At 65.3% G+C, this 18,140-nt stretch overlaps 1 protein-coding gene across 5 annotated transcripts in view; it reads right to left on the reverse strand.

Annotated features, from left to right (window-relative positions):
- The window catches only part of RAI1 (retinoic acid induced 1), a 102,912-nt gene that overhangs the window by 1,670 nt on the left and 83,102 nt on the right, over window positions 1-18,140 (reverse strand). For 4 of the 5 annotated variants that reach the window (XM_027131277.1, XM_027131274.1, XM_027131275.1 and 1 more), the window contains 3 exons: window positions 6,973-12,481; window positions 3,226-3,319; window positions 84-133 (listed from right to left, as the gene is read on the reverse strand). In XM_027131277.1, coding sequence (XP_026987078.1) covers window positions 84-133; window positions 3,226-3,319; window positions 6,973-12,465 — 5,637 coding nt within the window. In that variant the 5' untranslated portion in view covers window positions 12,466-12,481. Of the gene's footprint in view, window positions 1-83; window positions 3,320-6,972; window positions 12,482-18,140 lie in introns of those variants that run through there. The other variant, XR_003438087.1, reaches the window with a different exon arrangement.

Genomic DNA, 18,140 nt, shown 5'->3' on the forward strand with positions numbered 1-18,140 from the left:
CCTGGTCCGCCCGGAGCCGGCGTTCCCGCGCCGGGGCTCCTCTCCAGCCTGGGCCCCTCCAGGGGAGGCTCGCGGTCACCCACCTTATGTTTGGGGCATTTCAAAGAAAAGTTCTCTTCGATGAATATGCAACCTGTGAGCAAGAGAAGTTCGTGCGGTCAGAACGGCGTCTTGTCCGGCCGGGAGGGGGGCCCACCGCCCCGGACACCCTCAGCTGCAGGTTTTTTTTTCAAAGAGTAAGTCAGCCTCTGCTTGAAATCCGACCCAGTCCGAACTCCGTCAGCCCTCCAGCCCCGCTGGCCTATCTGTCCTTTACTCTCCTTTCTCCTCCCTCTGGAACCCCCTTTGGTCATGGGGAGGCCTCCCCACTCTCCCCCTCGCCCTCCCCCGCTGTGCTTTGCTGGGCCGCACTGGTCACTCCCTCCTGTGGTCCGGGCCCAGCCCCTAGGTAGGCCTTGACGCCCAGGGCGCGCAGTGAGCGTGTGTTGACCACCTGGGGCTGGGGTGGCACTTCCGGAGGCACCACGCTCAGCCGCCCCCAGCAGCCACTCTGGACGTGGGGAGGCAGGGCCAGTCACCCATCCCCAGCCCCTCTCCGGGTGTCTGCACTTGGGGAGCCAGGGCCCCGCTGACAGAGTGGCCTGGGGCCTGGTGCTCGCTCTCCTAGCTCCAATGTGGGCTGCCTAACAAAGGGTGCAGGGTCAGTGGGCCGGGGCAGCTCTGGTGCCCCGCGGTCTGAGGGTCCGGCCCAGACCCCTGGAGAGCCCCATGGAGGACCGTACTTCCAGACCCGGGTCGGGCAGGTGCAAGGTGCTGACCAGGGGCTGGGTAACTGCCGGGGGCTCCTGCCTGCCCAGCTCACTCCCTGGGTTCCCCCCGTGCCCCCCCTGCTGCCTGGAGCCGGGTCCCCCTCCCCTCTGGCTGCTAGGCTCACTAGTCCTGCCCCCTTCTCTGGCCACTGTACCCCCTCCACGCCCCTCCCTCACACCGCCCCCTCCGGGCTCTGCCAAACTCTCCAACCTTTAGGCAGATGCCTCAAGTTCAACCCCAAAGGGAGCTGCACGTGTGGGGATTAACTGCCCCCCCCACCCGGCCTTGCACAGCCCCTCTGTGAAGGAGACAGGGGGCTGCCCAGCTGGACCTGGTGGAGCGGGGAGGCCATGCAGAGCAGAGAGGAGCTGGCCCAGCTGGGGCCCCAGCTCATCTGGGTCCACCAGCCTCAGCTGAGCTGCCGGCTGACTACGGCCACCTGGGTGAGCTCAATCTGGCATGCGGCAGGGCCCGCCTGCCCACACACACCCTCCTGAGATGTGCTGGAGGCTGGGCCTGGAAGGTCCGGTGGCTGATACACCAGTGGCACAGCCTGCCCTGCCTCGGGCCTGCTCACTGACCTGGGGACGCTGGCCACCTCCCTCTCCCCACTCCTCCCAGCATGGCCCGGCTTCCTGTGCTTGCAAAGCCTCTGAGGCGCAGGCTCCATCTGCACCTGCAGCCCCTCTCTCCGGAATGCAGGGCTCCGTCCCAGGTCTGCTTGGGCCAGCATTTCATCTGCCCCCTGCGGCCCTACAGAGAGCCCTACTAGATGGGGAATCCCTCAAAGACATCACTGGAAACAGTTTGTATCGCTCCAAGCCTGGTATATATGTCCCACCACAAGCCAGCTCCTGCCCACCTCCCTTGAGCCCTTGAGGACTGGCTCCAATGTCACCTCCTCCTAGAAGCCCTCCTGGATTCCCTCCCAACTCAGGATGGATCTCTCAGCACAGTCTCTCCTTGTCTGGTCTCCGTAACTTTAGGCAAGGATCACGGTTTTCCTGTCTGTCCCACTGAGACGTGAGCCCCCAAGGAGGCTGGGAAGCTGCAACACCGGAGAGGACAGCACGCAGGACGTGGAGCCGGCCAGACAGTGAGTCACCCCCTGGTCCTGTTCCTGCAGTGCTGTGGCCACGGGTAAGACAGCCTGTCTGTGAAGGTGCCGCTGGAGACAGTGCAAGGCCTGGCACGGGGCTGGCAGAGCGCAGGCGCAAACCTAATCACTGTGGGAGGAGAGCTGCAGCCCGCGGCACCTGTTCCTGGAGGTCAGGCCCGGGGTCTGGTGAAGTGGCGGAGTCCACATTACAATCTGGTTCCCGCGGCCCTCAGGGCAGGGTGTGGAGCCAGAGCGGGCCCCATGTCCCGCTCCAGCGCGTTCCCTCCCTGAGGTGCTAGCGCCTCAGCCCTCACCAAGGAACCGTCACCGCTCAGTCCCGTGTGTGCTCCTGGGGGCGGCTCGGTGCGGGCTGATGCCAGGAAGTGGCATTCAGGTGGGAAGAGGGGTCCCTGGGCTGTGGGAGCAGCGAGGGTCCTGCCAGGAGATGCCTCTGCCCTGCCGTCGTGCGACAGGGTCATGATAACCTCCCGCTCTTCCAGGGCAGCAGGGGGCGGGGGACAGATTGCGGGGGCTGGCCCCCAAATCGGACCGGGGCTGCCCTTTCCGGGTCGTGCTTGTGATCTCACTCCCTGCTCCAGACAGCTGCAGAAAGAAGAAATGACTCTAACTTCAGCTTTACAGATGGGGAACCGAGTGCAGAGACAGTGCTGGACTCACCCAGTCCACACCTGAAGCGTGCCACCAGGACTGGGGGCTCCGGGCTCTCTGGCCCAGGCCATCAGTATGCCACCTGCCTGGTGATGGTAGGTGCTCGATAAATGCCCGCGGGTCAAGTGAGTGGGGGAGCGGAGAGAATGGGGCAGGTGCAGGGGAGCCTGGTCCTGACTCCAGGGCCCACCATCCTGCTTAAACCTTCCACAGCTGTGCCGTGGAGCCAGGGGGAGTCTGTCTTGAACTTCCTCTTTTTCCATCTCACTCAATTTTTGTTACTGAACTATCTTTTCTCCTTTTTCTCCAACCCAGTGAACTCCTATTCAGCCTTTTTCCAAGGCCCAGCCCGGTAGCCCTGCTCTTGGAGGCCCGAGACCCTCCCGAGCTGTAGGCACCCCTCGGCAACGGCAGCTCACATACAGCTTTCCACTTTTTGTGCTTCTGGGCCCTCCTCCAGCAGGTGGCTGGGGACTGACGTGTCTCCTTGTCACCAGCACTGCCCAGCTCAGGGCCCAGCCGAGAGACATGAGAAGGTAAAGAATTGCTGGGGCAGGAGAAGAGGGAAGCCGATGGGTCAAGTGGGGTCAGCTCGAGGAGCTGTGCCTGCGTCCCCCGACCTTCGGTCCCCTTGGGCTGGCTCTTACCCGCATCGCTGGCACATGGGTAATGGTAGGTGTGGATGCATCCTTTGTGGCAGCACCCGATGGTGGCCCCGGCTTCCTGGCAGCTGGAACAAGTCTGGCGAGGAGAGAGGGAAGACAGGTGAGTCTGCAGTCGAGGGGCCCGGCCCCCACCCCTTCCTCCCAGGGGGCCCTGGACAGGCAGCTTGGAGGGAGGCTCAGGATGGACGTCCACAGGGTTGCTTTTGTGGCAGCCGCCGGCCCGGCACCTTGGGCGGGGGGAGCTCTCAGGGCGGGAAAGCAACCATCTTGTGGATAAGCCTCGGCGTCCCGCAGGCCCGGGCGAGCCCCGGCTCAGCCCCTGTGCACCGCGCGACCATAGCCAAGCAACTCCGCTCCTCCCGCCTCCTCCATACGGGGGGACGGCGCCTGCCTTACAGGACAGTCGTGAAGATGAAATGAGCAACTCCATGTGCCCAGCGGACGACAACGCACAGGGCCCGTCACCGCCCGGCTGTGCCCTCGCCTGCCAGCTCCTCCCCACAGCCTCCGGGTGGGCAGCTTCACGGACGCCACTTCACAGACAGTGAAGCTGAGGCCCCCGCTCCAGGCGGAGGTGATAAGTATCATTTCCTACCCTTTCCGGGGTCAGAACAAGCACTGGACCCTGAGTCGGTGCTCTACTCAGAGGCTGCTCACCCTGCCCAGGACCCACGAGGAGGAAACAGCCACTGCCTGCACGCGGGGTTCACGTAAACCCTACGCCGGCCGGCACGGCAGCTGGCCCACTCGGCCTCTCAAAAGCCAAAACCGTGGTCTGAGCTTGGGGGCTGCCCCAGGTTGGGCCCAGCTGCCTGCAGGGGGACGTGCCAGGACAGGATGGCGATGCCAAGAAGACCCTTGGAAGCAAAACCTGAGGCCTGGGGAGGGACAGGCTGGTCCCCAGATCCTGCAGACCCCCTGTGCAGCAGGGGAGTGAGGTTGGGGAGGGGGGCAGGCCCCCGCGCGAAGGCTAAGCCACTGAAACCAGTAACTGCAGTTCGTGACACACCAGGCACACGTGGAGGCTGCCTCCTGAGAACACCCCGATGGCATCAGCATCACTTTATTTTATACAGGTGAGGGATGAGAGCTCAGAAAAGCCGAGTAACTTGCCCAAGGGCACACAGCTCAAGAGCAGCTGGACGGGCTTTGAGCCCAGCAACCCCGCTGGAGCACAGGCTGGCGGTCATGGTGCCTCACTGCTCGGGGTGGGGGGCAGGGGTGGGCTCCTTCCCATGCCAGGGACTGATGGGGACCTCACCCCCAGCGGGTGGGAGGCCAGGAATGAGTCTTCTCACGCCCTCCCTGGGCCTAGCCTGAGAAGTGCCTGGGCATGCGCGTCCTGGAGCCGGGGTGGGGGCTGGGGGTCGGTCTGGAACATCCATTGCCTCGGGACGGCAGTCTCCTTCTGCTCAGGACTGAGCCTCCTAGGGCTCTGTGGCGAAGGTGTGACGGAGCAGGAGTGGGCCCCCAGACCAGGCCCAAGTGACCCTTCATGGCTAAACAGCGACAGTGGGCTCCTCTGGTGACGGGCTCACGCCACCCCGCCTGCACTGAGGCCCCCAAACCCTTGAGACAGGCATCTCAGATGTGGAGAAATGGAGGTACGGAGAGGCCTCGGGCCCTTCCGACCCCAGCGCCCACGTTCTGAGCTGTTCCCCTGGGCGGGTGATGGGGGGCCTGGGAGTTTGTGGGGAGAAGCAGCCTCTGGGCAGACTAGGAAACTGAGGTCCCTGGAGGTGGGCACAGCACGGCTCAGGGCGGGTAGGTGTGTAGGGGCCCCCAGGAAGGGACACAGAAGGAAGAGGGGTGCCCCCGGGCCTGTGCAGAAGTTCTGTTCCCGCAGAGCCAGGGTGCTGATGGGCGTGAAGGCCGGGGTCCGGCTGTCCCCGCAGCCCCACCCTGCTGACGGGCTTCAGCGCCCCGAGGCTCACAGAGGACGGTGACTTGCTGGGGTCACAGAACTGGCTCTTGGGGCAGAGCTGGGATTGGAACCGGGGTCTGCCCGACTCCAAGGCTCCGAGGCAGAAAGGGTCTTGGGGGGACGGGCGGCCCACGGAGGTCTGGGCTTGTCAGTGGGCAGGGGGCTGAACCATGACCTGGGAAACCCCAGACCCCGCCCATCTTTGCAGGCAGGGTGCTCTCCAGGTGCAGGCGCTGCTTTAATGAGCTCCGCCTGGCCCGGGACACCCTCTCTGGCAGGGCGGCCGGTGACCACCCGTGTTCTGACCTTCCCAGGGATGCTCCCAGGGTGGGAGGCCACTGGACCATTATTGGAGGATGGCACAGCGGGCAGAGATGGGGCGACCGGGCCAAGCTCCAGCTCTGTGACGTAACAGCCGCGTGACGCCAGGAAACCGCAAGGCCACTCGGCCCCCCGGCTTCCTCCCCAGGCCAACAGGAGGTTGGTGCAGTGAGGTGAGACCAAAGCGCCTGGAACAGGTGACCTGGGAAAGGGGGGGTTGGCCCCTGTGCTTGGACAAGGTGCAGAAGCAGTGCAGCCCAGTGGGGCGGAGCAAGCCGGGGAGACTTTCAGGAGGCCGCAGGTGGCCGCTAGCTGGCCTGGTGATCTGAGCGTTTGGTATTATCTTTTAATGGCAGGAGACACCTGAACCTATTTCAGGGCCGCTAGGAAGGAGGCAGTGAGGAGGGAGGGGAGGAGACCGGAGGCAGGAAGGGTGAGGGCTCCGGGTCTTGGGGCTGCTGTTGGGCTAGAGGACCCCGCACAGAGAGGGTCAGGCGCCGGAAACAGGGAGGTGTGGGCAGCCCAGTAGCGCCCCCCTGCCCAGCATAGGGCTGTCCGCGTGGCTGGTGCCGGGGTGGGGATACCCAGAGGGAACAGGTGGGCAGGTGGGGTGGGCACAGGGCGGTGGGGCCCCGAGGGCTGGGGAGGGGGCAGGAGCACGGGCTGCAGGACAGAGTGCCGAGTCCCACCCCATCCCCGGGAGTGAGGGGATCGGGGGTCCCCTCGGTGATCGGAGTAATGGTCACACTGCTGAGACAACATGCTAGTGTCATCCAGGTGGCTGCCACTGTCACTGGCCCCAGGAGATAGTCACGGAGCACGTGGACAGGCCAGGCATGGCTGTAATAGCTTTATGGGTGTGAACTCACATAATTCTCAGGGCCCCTCCACAGGGGACTATCATGCCCACTTTAGAGATAAGGAAACGGAGGCACAGAGAGGTTAGGTTATATTCTTGGAGACACACAGCAAGGGGCAGCGCTGGGACCTAAACCAAGCCCTCAGCGACTGTGTTCCTCAGGGGACGTTTTAGGGCCTCGCAGGAAAGGTTCCTGGACCACCTGCCCCTAAGGACTCACAGTCCAGCCACCTGGTGCTGGAGAGGCTCTTCCCCCGCAGGTCCCGCTGCCCCTGAGGCCACGGAGGCAACCCCCTGACATGCAGTTCTGGGGCCTGAGCATCTCAGCTGATGAGGTGAGCAGGGTGCTTGGGGGCTTGGGTGGGGGCGTGCTGCAGCCGGAAGGGGCCGAGTGCGTGCGTGGTGGGTACAGGGCTGAGCAGGCAGTAAGGGGCCACAGTGGAGGTCTGGGGCAGGGCTGGGCAGATGTGTCCTGCCTCAGCCTGGAGCATGCCTCCACGTTGTGGCTAGGCTCCCCGCGTATTCATTTGTGATTGTGGTGTGTTTGGGCCAGATTGTAGCATTAGAGAGATGGCCTGCCTGCCTGCAGAACCTGAGGTCCCCACCGGCTGGGCTGGCCTCTTACCATGTCCATGGCCACCTTCATGGCCTCCTGCAGCCCAAAGAGCTTCCCGGCCACCAGGTAGACCCCGCCCGTCCACACGGCGCAGGCCTCGTGCACCCAGTGCTCCTGTGCGTCCCCGCCAGGCTCTGCCGGCAGCTCCTTGCTGCACTCGTGCTTGCGGCTCCTGTCAGCTGGGGCTGTCTCTTCACCACCTTCCCCCCGACCGTCACAGCAGTAGCAACTCTGCAGCCGCCGGGACAGGCCCCGGGCGCTGGTGCGCAGGGAGCCCTGCTTGGCTGGATCGGCTGGGCCGTCAGGCCTGGGGGGCTTCCCGGTGGTGGTGGTGGCGGTGGTGGTGGCGGCAGCGGCAGCTGGGCACTCGAGGCCTTTGAGTGTCCTCTCAAGAGGCAGCGAGGCCTCCTCGCAGGTGCTCTCTGGCCGCACCTTCTCCTTGAGTTTTGGCTTCTTTTTGGGGAGGCAGTGTCCGGGGTAGTAGGGCCCACAGAGGTCCCCGAGGTCCTTGAAGTTGGCTGGGTTTTGGCAGAGGCAGCAAACAAGGCAAGAGGTACTCAGGGCCTTGGAGACCACGGGCCCCAGATGCATGGTGGAGGAAAGGGGCAGGGAGGGCCGAGGCTGCAGGACGGAGCCTCCAGGGAGCGTGGCTAGGGAGGCCCCGGCCGCGTCCAAGGAGGAGGAGCAAGAGGATGAAGAGGAGGAAGGCTTCCTGTGGGGCTTGGGCTCGTCTCCGGGGGAGTTGACAACAGTGCATACGGTGGTGAACGCGTCCCGCTTCTCCACCCGCACGAAGGGCGAGAAGGCGGGGGTGCGGCTGTCTGCTCGCAGCCGCTTGCAGGAGGAAATGTATTTGAGGCGGATTTCAGGCTCTGCGGGATCCAGGGGCAGCACCTGCTGCTGCCGCCGCCGCTTGGCACGCCCCTTACAGGGTGAGGTGGTGGCGTTCTTGGCCCGGCCCCGCGTCAGGCGCTTCCGCTTGGAATAGCTGCTGTAGTTGGCGTGGCCAGGCTGCTTCTGTGCCCTCACCTGGGGCTGGCAGGGCCGGCCCTCAGGGGGCTGGGAGGCCAGCCCCAGCTCCTCCGTCTTTGGCTTCTTGCCTCCTCCGCCAGGGCTGTCCTCGCTGCCCCCCTGCGTGCTGCTGGCCGTCAGGAGCAGAGCTGGGCCGAGATGAGGCCTCTTCTCCAGGGAGCCTTTGGGGAGTCCCAGGGCTCCAGCCCTGCCTTTCCGGCTTCTCTTCTTAGGTGCCAGGGCAGTGCCCCCGGGCAGTAGGGCCTCTGGGGATGTGAAGGCCTCAGTTTTGAAACCGTCGGTCGAGGACAGTTTCTTATTGTTCACGAGTTTGCCTTTTAAGGATCTGTTGGTCGGATTTCTGCATAACGGATTGGCCCCCAAGGCTGCTGGGAACTTCTGCCCAGTGCTCACGTTTAAGAGACCTTCTTCTGCCCCCAGCGGGCTGCCCCCTGCGCTCTTGAGCCCGCGGTCCTTCTCGGGGAGGGATGGGCTCAGAGGATTCCCGGGAGGGGCCCCTGGTGCTCTGCACGCGAACTTTTTCAGGCTGGGCGAGGTGATCTTCTGCACGATGGCCTCCAGCTTCAGGCCCCGGCCTTTCCGGGGGGGCAGCACCTTGGTCTTCATGGCCCCCTGGACGGACGCCCGTGAGGCCAGCTTCAGGCTGGCGTCAGGGGTCTCCGGGGGCGGTGGCTTTGCCGTGGGCTCACTGTTGCCCTTGGTGGGCTTGGCCTTCTTGGGAGACGTCATCCTCTTGAAGAGGGTGGGAGGGCCCTCGGCCCCCTCCTCCTTCGTGTCCCCGCTGGTGCTGCCGCTGCGTAAGACCAGGTTGCGCTTCTTGGTGGGGACAGGTGCCATGAAGGCCGACTTCCTCTTGAGGGTGTGGAGGGGCCGATCGGAGAGCTTGCCGCCTGCACCAGGCTTGGGGACCCTTGCCCGCTGGCCCGCCCTGCCCTCCTTCTGGGGGCTACCGGCGACCTTGAACGTGGCGGGCAGGTGGTTGTTGGCGAGGAGCTTCTTGGCGGCGCGGCAGTTGGGGAGCCGGCTCTCCGAGGCCCGCCGCCGCTTGCAGTGGAAGGCCTCCTGGGTCCTGGTGCGGGACCGGAGGATCATGGAGCGCTGGTCTTTGCCCGGTGCATCCGGCGAGTCTGTCTCCTTGGTCTTGGAGCCCATGGGGCTGCTGTCGGAGGCCACGGGCAGGGCGGCCGGGTTGCTGGGGCTGGATGCGGCCTTGGGGGAGGGCTTCCCCACCCGCTTGCCCGACTTGAAGGCAGCTCGCTGCTTGCCCCCCAGCTTGTCTGGGGGGGCAGGGGTGGTGGGAAGGCCCGGGGGTCCGGGCGTGCGGGGCTCACTCAGGGCCGTGAAGGAGCGGGTGCACATCCTGGGGAGCCCTTCCGAGGTCCCCCGGCCTGGGGCCCCCGCCCCTTCCATCTGTCCCTGGGGGGGCCCCGTGCACGATTCAGGGAGCAGCAGGTCTTTGGGCAGCGCCGGGGCCCTGCACGGGGAATCCTCGGCCTCGGGCAGCCCCCGGTGCACCCGCCGGCTCCGTAAGCTTTTGCCGCGAGGCACAGGCTCCTTCTTGGCGATGGGCGCCTCGGGCACAGCGGGCTTGTTCGGCTTCTGGGTCAGGGAGGCTTCCGGGGCCAGGGCGGTGGAATCCCCTGGGGCCAGCGCCCCCTCGGGCCCCTCTTCCCCTGGCTTCATGTGGGAGAGGGAGGACTCGAACCAGCTCTGCACCTTGGACTCGGTGCCCACGGTGGGGCCCAGCAAGATGACGGACTCGCCAGACAGGGCACACGGGGAGCCCCAGCCGGCCTTGGGGTCCAGCACCTCCTCCACCTCCTCCTTGCCACACAGCAGCGGGGCCTTGGGCGACAGCGGGTCCTGCAGGCCCGGCCTCTGCTCGGGGCTGCCCAGGAGCTCGCACAGAGACGAGTACTCCTCCGCCTCCAAGTCCCCCTTCCTGCCGGCGGGCGGCAGCAACGGGAGGTCTCCGAAGTCAGCGGCGGAGCAGCAGTGCCGGCTGTCCTCCAGCCACCGGTCGGCCTTGCCCACCTCGGGACACTGCAGCAGCCCGCCCGCCTCCTCCTTCACCCCTCCCCCCTCCTCCTGCTGGGAGTCCCGGGGCACCACGGCCTTCTCCGCCGAGGGCTGCTCCTCCTGGAAGCCCAGGCAGGCCGAAGCCTCGCGGGCGTCCTCCTGGCCAACGCTGTCGGTGGCTTTCCCGCCCTGCTCCAGGCCCTTGGCGAGCTCGCCGGGGTGCAGCCCCCACCGGGGACAGGCGTCCCCCAGGTTCTCCTCGGGCCAGGCGAAGGGGTTGGCGCTGTCCGCCGAGCTGGCGGCGGTCGTGTCTGGAAAGCAGTCGAAAGCCGCCGTGGCGGGGTCCGAGGCGGCGGCCCCCAGCGTGGGCTTGGCACCAAAGGAGAGGGGACCAGTTGTCTTCTTGGGGTCAGGGGTGGCGAAGCCCACGGAGGGATCTTCGAACAGCCCCGGGCCGAAGTCCTTGGTGCCGCCGCCCTTCTCCAGCTGTAGGGCCTCGGGCAGGGCGTCCTGCTCCCCCGGCCGCGGCCACGCACCCTTGGCCATGGGGTCCAAGCAGGCGCTGTGGTTCTCCAGTGAGAAGGGCGGCTTGCCGGTGTCCTTGGCCAGGCCGGGCGCCTCGGCCCAGACCTTGTCGGCCTTCTCGCTGATGGCCTCCTGCAGCCCCAGGATCTCGGAGGCCAGGTCCTCCTGTGCCAGGGCGCTGAGTAGCAGGCGCGGGCAGTCCCGCTCGCCAGCCACGAGCTTGGAGAAGCTGTCGAGCGGCAGGCTGCCGTGCAGGCTCTGGAAGGAGTCATCGGACTTGGTGGACATGTCGTCGGGCGAAGTCACAGAGCAGGTGGACACGGACTCGGGCTTGGCCTTGGAGCTGCCGTGGACCCTGGCGGGGCTGCCGCGGGCCTGGCTGCAGTAGAGGAAGCTGCGCTCCAGCGGGTCCTCGGAGCCGCTCAGGTAGTCGGCCTCGGGCGGCTCGGCGTGCGTGGACTGCGGGGTGCTGCTCAGCGGCTCTGACAGCGGCGTGCCCGCCGGCTCGGCCGAGTAGCCGCTGCCCTCGGGGCTGCAGTGCTGGCTCTTGTGCTGCTCCGGGGTCCGGGCCGCCAGGCTCTTGACGCCCTTCTTCTGGGGCATGGCCGCCTTGGAGAGCAGCAGCTGCTGCACAGTGTTGGAGATGTTCTCCACCTGCGAGGTCAGTGCCGTGAGGCTGTGCAGGCTCAGGTCTGACAGCAGGCTCTCAGGAAGCTTGTCCTTCTGCAGGGCCTTGCAGTTGGCGGCCTGGGCATCCACGGAGCCGGCGGCGTCCGTCGGGGAGGGGTTGAGCAGGGGCAGGAAGTGGCTGTGGTCCGCGAGACCGGCGGGGAAGGCTCCAGGGCCAAGCGGCTGCTGGTTGTAGGGAAAGTTCTCCAGGTTGGGCATCAGCGGCGACGGGGTGGAGCTGTAGGAAGGGGAGCGGCCCACGGAGCGAGCGGGCGAGTGGCTGGAGCCGGGGCTGAAGGTCTGGTAGTACTGCTCCGGGGTCCTGACGGCCGCGTCCGGCTGGCAGTAGCCGGGGCCTTGCTGCCCGTAGTGTTGGTACTTGGTGAGGCTCTGGTAGTGGAGGGTCTCCTGGGCGTGGTGGCGGCTCTGGAGGGCTTGCTGCTGCTGCTGCTTCTGTGGCTCGTAGCTGAGGCGCCCAGGCTGGTAGGCGTGAAGGCTCGGGACCCGCTGGCCTGGGGCCAGGCCGGCGTTGGCGGTCAGCGGCCTGTCGTGGGGCTGGGTGGACGGGGCCGTGCAGCTCTTGTAGGAGTGGGCCCCCTGCCCGCCACCCTGGCCGGTGGAGGAGTAGGTGGAGGAGACGGGGAAGGACTGGGACTGCTGGGGGAAGTGGCTGCCCGGGGGGAAGGGCAGGGGCGAGGCGAGGTCGTTCTGGGGTTTCTGCCTTTGGAGCTTGGGGTAAGCCAGGGGCTGCGACAGCTGCTGCTGGACGTGGAGGGTGTGAGTCCGAAAGGGCAGCTGGGCGCCCTGCTCTGGGTACTGCCGGGCGGGGGGCGCTGCTGTCTTCTTCATCAGGTTCTCGTCATATTTGCCCACCGCCCCTGGCAGGGGTTGCGGCTGCGGGGGTGGTGGCTGCGGCGCCCCCCAGGCCTGCAGGCCCTCCTCCCCCGAGTAGCGGCCGGGGTAGGGGCTGCCGTCCTGGACGGCGTAGCCCGCGAAGGACGGCCTCCCCTGCGGGGCCTGCGGCGAGGACAGGCCTTTGCTGGCGCGCGCCGCCGTGGCGGGCGTGCCGGCGCCGCCCTCGTAGCTGGGGAAGGGCTGCGGGCCGTAATAGTCCTTGGTCAGCAGACGCTGCCGGTCGCAGCTCAGCCCAGCCTGACTCGGCTGCCGGTAATTCTCCAGGCGAGATGTCTCCTGTGAGGTCTGCTGGTAGGTCTGTTGTTTGCCATGGAAACCACACCTTTCTCGAAAAGACTGCATGACTCGGGCTGGTTATCTGTGAAAAGAGAAAGGGCGAGAGGGAGGGCGGGGAGGGGCAGAGGGAGAGCGATTCAGACGAGCCATTTCCTCTCCCTCGGAGAGCCGGCCCCCCTCCCGGCCCTGCCCTCTCCCGCAGCCTCCCCACCGGCTGTGCACATATTGACAACTTCTGTGTCAGGGACGTGTGCTCTGTAATTCCCGCTCCGACAGGGATGGGTACAGGGAGGCCACCGAGGAGGGAGGTGCGCCCCGGCTGCCCAGCGCCAGGTCACTGGGGAGCTGCCCCCTCCCCCAGCCGGCTCCCCCCTCCCTCCCCCACAGCCCTTCCCTGCCATTTCAGAATCATTTAGCAGGGCAATTCCCGCTCCCCTGTCCCCTGGGGCTGCTGGATCTGGTAAGCTAGCCCCAGTGCAGCAGTGTTCAGGCGTGACCCAGCGTGCGGGGGGCTGGGGACAGCTTGCCCTGCCCCAGAAGCAACTCACCGAGGCCTGGCGTGCGCGCACGCGCACACACGCACACACACACACACACCTCCTCCATCACTGCCATGCCATCTGGAATCTGTCTGTTCCTTCCAGCAGACGCTGATTAGGGGCTGCCGAGCCACTGTAGGCATAAAATGTCCCCTCCTTGACTCCCAGGAACGCAGGACGGCGGCACCTGCCTCCTATTTTTCATACCGTAGGCACGTAAACAGATTACGTGGCCCGGAGAGAGGCAGCACATGCTGATGGGGGACAGGGCTGCGGTCCCTCCACGTGAGAGGCAGCCCTGGGCCTCCTGGGTGGGCGGGGCCTGCACGGGGTCAGGGCCAGGCCGAGAGCCCATCTGTTTATGATTTTAGGGGCCGGCGCGCACAGGGTCCGACCTGCCCCAAAGCAGGATCGGGGGTCAGGAAGTGACCCTGGAGTGGGGGTGGGGGGCCTTCAGGGCAGAACAACTGGATTCACATAACAGGCCAGCTGCAGCGTCCAGGCTAATGGTGGTCCTGCCGCCACCCAAGACCCTCGGAGGAGGGAGGAAGGAGAAAGGATGCCCCAGGCTCAGGAGTCCTCATGGCGAGGGCTGGCGGTAGCCTGCGTCCCTGGGCACGGCGTTTACACACACCATGCTCGCCTGCACAGCCCAGGCCCCCAGGAGGGCACAGGGAACCTCGCAGTGCCCGTTCCCAACCCCAAAGAGGAAGGGGTGGCTCGCCATGGGCTACGAGCCTCCAGGGCTCTGCGGGGGGAGCACAGAGAACGGGGTGGGGGACAGGCACACCTCCCCCAAGAGGTGCAGCTCACCCCTTCTTCACCCAGATCCCACCTCCATGCTCTCCTCATGCGGTGGCCGGGGGGTGGGGCGGGGTGCTGACCAGAGAGGGGTCAAGCCTGGGGCGGCCGGGCAACCCCAGAAACCCTGTCAGCACAGCCCAGGCCAACCTCCCTGCCCTTGGCAGTCGGCTGCCCGGACTCAGGGACTGAAGCTGTGACCCTGGAGAGGGCTCGGCCCCTGCCCACAGGACGGGTCACAGCCCCATGCCATGTACTCTCCCTAGCTCATCACAGGCGCCCCGACACGGAGGAGACCCCCTTCTGACCCAATTTAGTCCATCCTGGTAGCTGCAATCAAACACGACAGGAGGTGCCTGCCGTGACCCAGCCTCGGTTCCGGGGCGGCTCCCCGCCAGGTGGGCAGCCCGCACCTCCCCCATGGGGCTCCGGGAGGGGGGTGCCGGCGGGGCAGGGGAGGCTCCTTCTGCCCTTGGGCAGTGCACACGGGCACTCCCTCTGGCCCAGGCCTGAGCTGGCAGGTGGAGGCCTCTGCTCAGTGTCCTCTGCAGTCCCCGCGCTCTGCCCTCCCTGGCCTCGCTGATGAGCCCGGAATTCGCAAACCGAGGCCCACTCTGAAGGCTGCGCGTCGCATATCCGCACAAATTACATTTCGGCTTTTATTACCCAGATCGCTCTCATTTCCCGCTGAGCGTCTTGTGGCTATCGTTAACATTTCTACAGCTTTTTTTTTTTTTTAATATTTTTTCGCATTCTCTACAAATGCGTTACCAGAAACGTTATTTAAAAAGAGTGCTCTGGCCAGTGTCCCCTTCCCTGTTTAATCAGTCCAGCTGCTGCGTCTTTGAATTTCGCAGAGCCGTATTACAGCGGGTTTTCCAACGCACAGGAGCAGCTGGACGCGGCGAAAGCATCTATCTCCAAGACAGGACAGTTCAATTAAAACACGCGAAGCCCAGTGGCTGGTGGAGAAGGCAGGCGAAACTGCCTCCCAGCACCACCTCCGACCCCAGGCCCAGGGAGGGGAGGGGAGCGCAGGAGCAAAGGCCACCTCTCAGAGCCACCAGGTCCCCGGCCCCCGCCAGCTCTGCTGGGAGAAAATGGGGCTCGGCCTCTTTAAGAGCTGCCTCAGGCCTGCCACAGGCTCTGTTGTTATTAATTATTATGATTATGATTAGTTTTCAAGAGCACTAGAAAAGGACAGGCAGGAGAGAGGCAGGCTGAGAGCTGGGGTGGGCGGCATCAGGAGGGGGCGGAAAGAGGTTCGCTGGGCAGAGGTGGTGACCTCTGAACCCGGGAGGAGAGGTGGCAGCGGAGGGGTGCAGGCTGGGGGTCTGGCCTCTGTTCTGCTAGAGGGAGAAGGGGTGGGGGTCAGGGGAGGGCACCCAGTAACATACCTTCACAGGACGACTCCTGGTCCAGACCCGCCTGCCCCCCCCGCCCCCAGACACTTGGTCAAGGCCACATCTCAGGTTCTAGCCAAACTGGGAGGGAAGGAAGAAGGAAAAAGAGGAAAGAAGGAAGGGAGGAGGAAGTCAGTCCTGAGCTCCAGATCCGTCAGTGCTTCTGTGGCGACTCCTGTGAGCCGGCCTGCCCGGGCCCCTGGCCCAGGCAGAAACAGCGCAAAGCTGGGCCGGGCCGCAGGGCCCGCCCGTGCCCCGGGACTCCTCTAGCTCAGCGACGGGTCTCCCTGCCCCCCACGCCGTGAAAGGGGGCGTGACGAGCCCCACAGACACCCTCAGGCCCCAGGCATGAGGCCATCAGCCCCCGAAGGCCTTCGGCAGCAGGGCAACCAGGGCTCAGCCGTGTTTTCAGGCGAAGAGCACGGCTCTGCGGTCCCCGCACAGGCACTGCGGGACCCGCTCGTGTGGGGGGCAGGGGCAGCCTTGCCCGCGGTGCCTGCCCACCCCCTGTCTGCACACTCTCTGCTTTGACTGTTCTGCCCTTTTACAGAGAAAGGGGAGGCTCAGGGGGGCGAGGACCTGAGTGTGAGCCCCCCACAGGGCAGCTCCTTGTGACGGATGCCGCAGCGGCATGGACGGCCCTCGCCAAGAATTCCCAGTTTAGAGGAAGGCCCCTTGGGGCACGATAAGGAAATGGGGGTGCCCAGGTCCCCTCTGCAACCTGCGTGGCCCCAGAAGCCGGGTCGGGCCCCACCCAACTGTAGGGAATCTACTAGTGGGCAGTGGCGGCCCCTGGCTGCCTGCTGTGCCCTGGGCAGCCTCAGAGACAACTCACTGGGCCCACAGCCTCTCTAGCCCCCAGGGTCAGGCCCCGGTCAGGGAAGTGGCCCAGCGTGGGCCGGAGCTGCTGTAGCTCCCGCAGGGACCTGGGAGGGAGGGGCGAGGAGGAAGCTTCTGTTCCCCAGCGGGGGCCCTGGGGCCATCCCACTCGCTCACCCAAGGTTCTTTTACGACCTGGTTTTCTGATTTGCAGCTGCAGGGAAAAAACTTTAAAACCCAACCCACTCAAGGCCTGGGAACGAGGAAGGAGGGGAAAGTTACCTGAGTCAGGAGGCCGGGGATGGGGGTGTCCCAGGAGGAACGGAATGGTGGGACCACCTTGTGCCTCCCCATGTGCTGTGGGTGACGAATACCAAACAGGACACCTTGATGAAAACGATCGATCGTTAGTCAGGCCCACTGCTATTCTGTGGGGTCTATTTTGAATCCCAAGAGCCTGGCCTAAATGGGGGGAAGGGGTGTTTCCAAGGACTCCCCAAGACAAGAGAGCCCAGGGCCCCCAGGCCTCTGGGACAGGTAGGGAGCGTCCTTGGGCCAGGCACCAGGAGAGGTCAGCTTGGGGCAGAGGGGGCCCATTCCGGGCATAAGGAATCCCAGAGAACAAGGCAGCCCCCACCCCAAAGTACGGCGTCTCAAGACCACTCTCTGTGGGCAACAACCATCCTCGTTCACGGGCACCCACGGGAGAACCCCACAAGGATCCAGCACACCCCTCTCTGCAGGGCTGGAGGTCCTGAATGTTCCGACAAGTTACGGGGTGAGAGGGGGAGAAGCAGGAAGACAGCCGGGCTCCTTAGCTGAGGCTAGGGACCGCGGGGCAGGGGGAGGTCCGGGGCTCTTTGGAGGACGTGTGAATGGGGGGGCAGAGGCTTCTGGTCTCTCCAGGGGTCTGGAAAGCCTCCCCTCGAAGCCCACCAACGCTGCCTCTTCCAAGGACCCAGCGGCAGAGACAGCCAAGACCTACTAAGCCCCCAGAAAGAGAGCCTCCCCTCAGGGTCAACCCACCAGGAGGACGCGCTGCCCCACCCTGGGCATCACCGCTGTCCTGGGCACCATCCGGGCGCCGCCTGCGGAGCTCTCAGCCCGGCCGCCTCACCCCTGCCCCATAGTGCAGTTTCTGGGATGTGAGGGTCAGCTGAGCCGGAGGGGCCCACGGCCCAAGGGGTGAGGGCAGATGGCTAGCCGGACCCCTCCCTGCCGTGAGGTGTGGGGCAGCAAGGATTCGGCGCAGCCGAGCTGTTGGCACTCACGAGCCCTCCGGGGGAGGCTGGCGGGTGGGGGGCCCACCCTGCTATTGGCTCCACGCCCATCAGTCTCTCGTGGACAGTGGTTGCTTTTACGTCATTTTATCCACCACTCCCCAACTCTGTCAAATGAGGAAAAGAAAATGGGGCTGGTGCTGGGCACACAGCTAAGAGGGCTGGGGCCAGTGGCCCCCAGTTTCAAGGTGAAGGAGCTGGTCCAGAGGCTGGCATGGGGAGCTGCCCCATGCCCCGCTGGTCTCGCGGGTGACTGCACAGTGCAGGTGACAGAGGATCTGTTTGCTGGTTTTCAGGGGAGGCAGAGAAGGCAAGGAGAGAGCCTAACCTCTCACCCCAGTCTTGTCCTGGACACCCCACGTGCCCCACCCACCGTGACTTCCCGGGGAAGAGGACGTACCAAGGTGCCCAGCTGGTGGTCAGTGTGGCACCTCCCGGGGCCTCAGGGCCTTTACACCGCCTTTTCCTCTGCTGGGAATGCCATTCTCAGGTACCACGCGGCTCCTCTGGCCCCCTGGGCTCCCCTTTGCTCACGTCACCTCAGGTGGCCGACCCTAACCACTGTTGGAAACCCACACTCCACCGCCCCCCCGTCCCCCCCACTTCTCCAAGGTAACAAGTCATATGGCTGGCTGGCTGGCTTTATTACTGCCTCTCCTCTTCAGGAAGTAAGTTCCACAAGAGCAGGGATTTTGCCTGTTTTGTTCACAGCCATATCCCCAAGTCCCTGAACAATAACTGTTTGTTGAATGTATATTGTTTAAAATGTCACATGGGGGACTTCCCTGGTGGCGCAGTGGTTAAGAATCCGCCTGCCAATGCAGGGGACGCGGGTTCGAGCCCTGGTCCGGGAAGATCCCACATGCCGCGGAGCAGCTAAGGCCGTGTGCCACAACTAC

Source organism: Aethalodelphis obliquidens, unplaced genomic scaffold (assembly GCF_003676395.1).
Source record: "Aethalodelphis obliquidens isolate GAN/ISIS:26980383/991018 unplaced genomic scaffold, ASM367639v1 scaffold38, whole genome shotgun sequence".
Taxonomy (NCBI): Eukaryota; Metazoa; Chordata; class Mammalia; order Artiodactyla; family Delphinidae; genus Aethalodelphis; species Aethalodelphis obliquidens.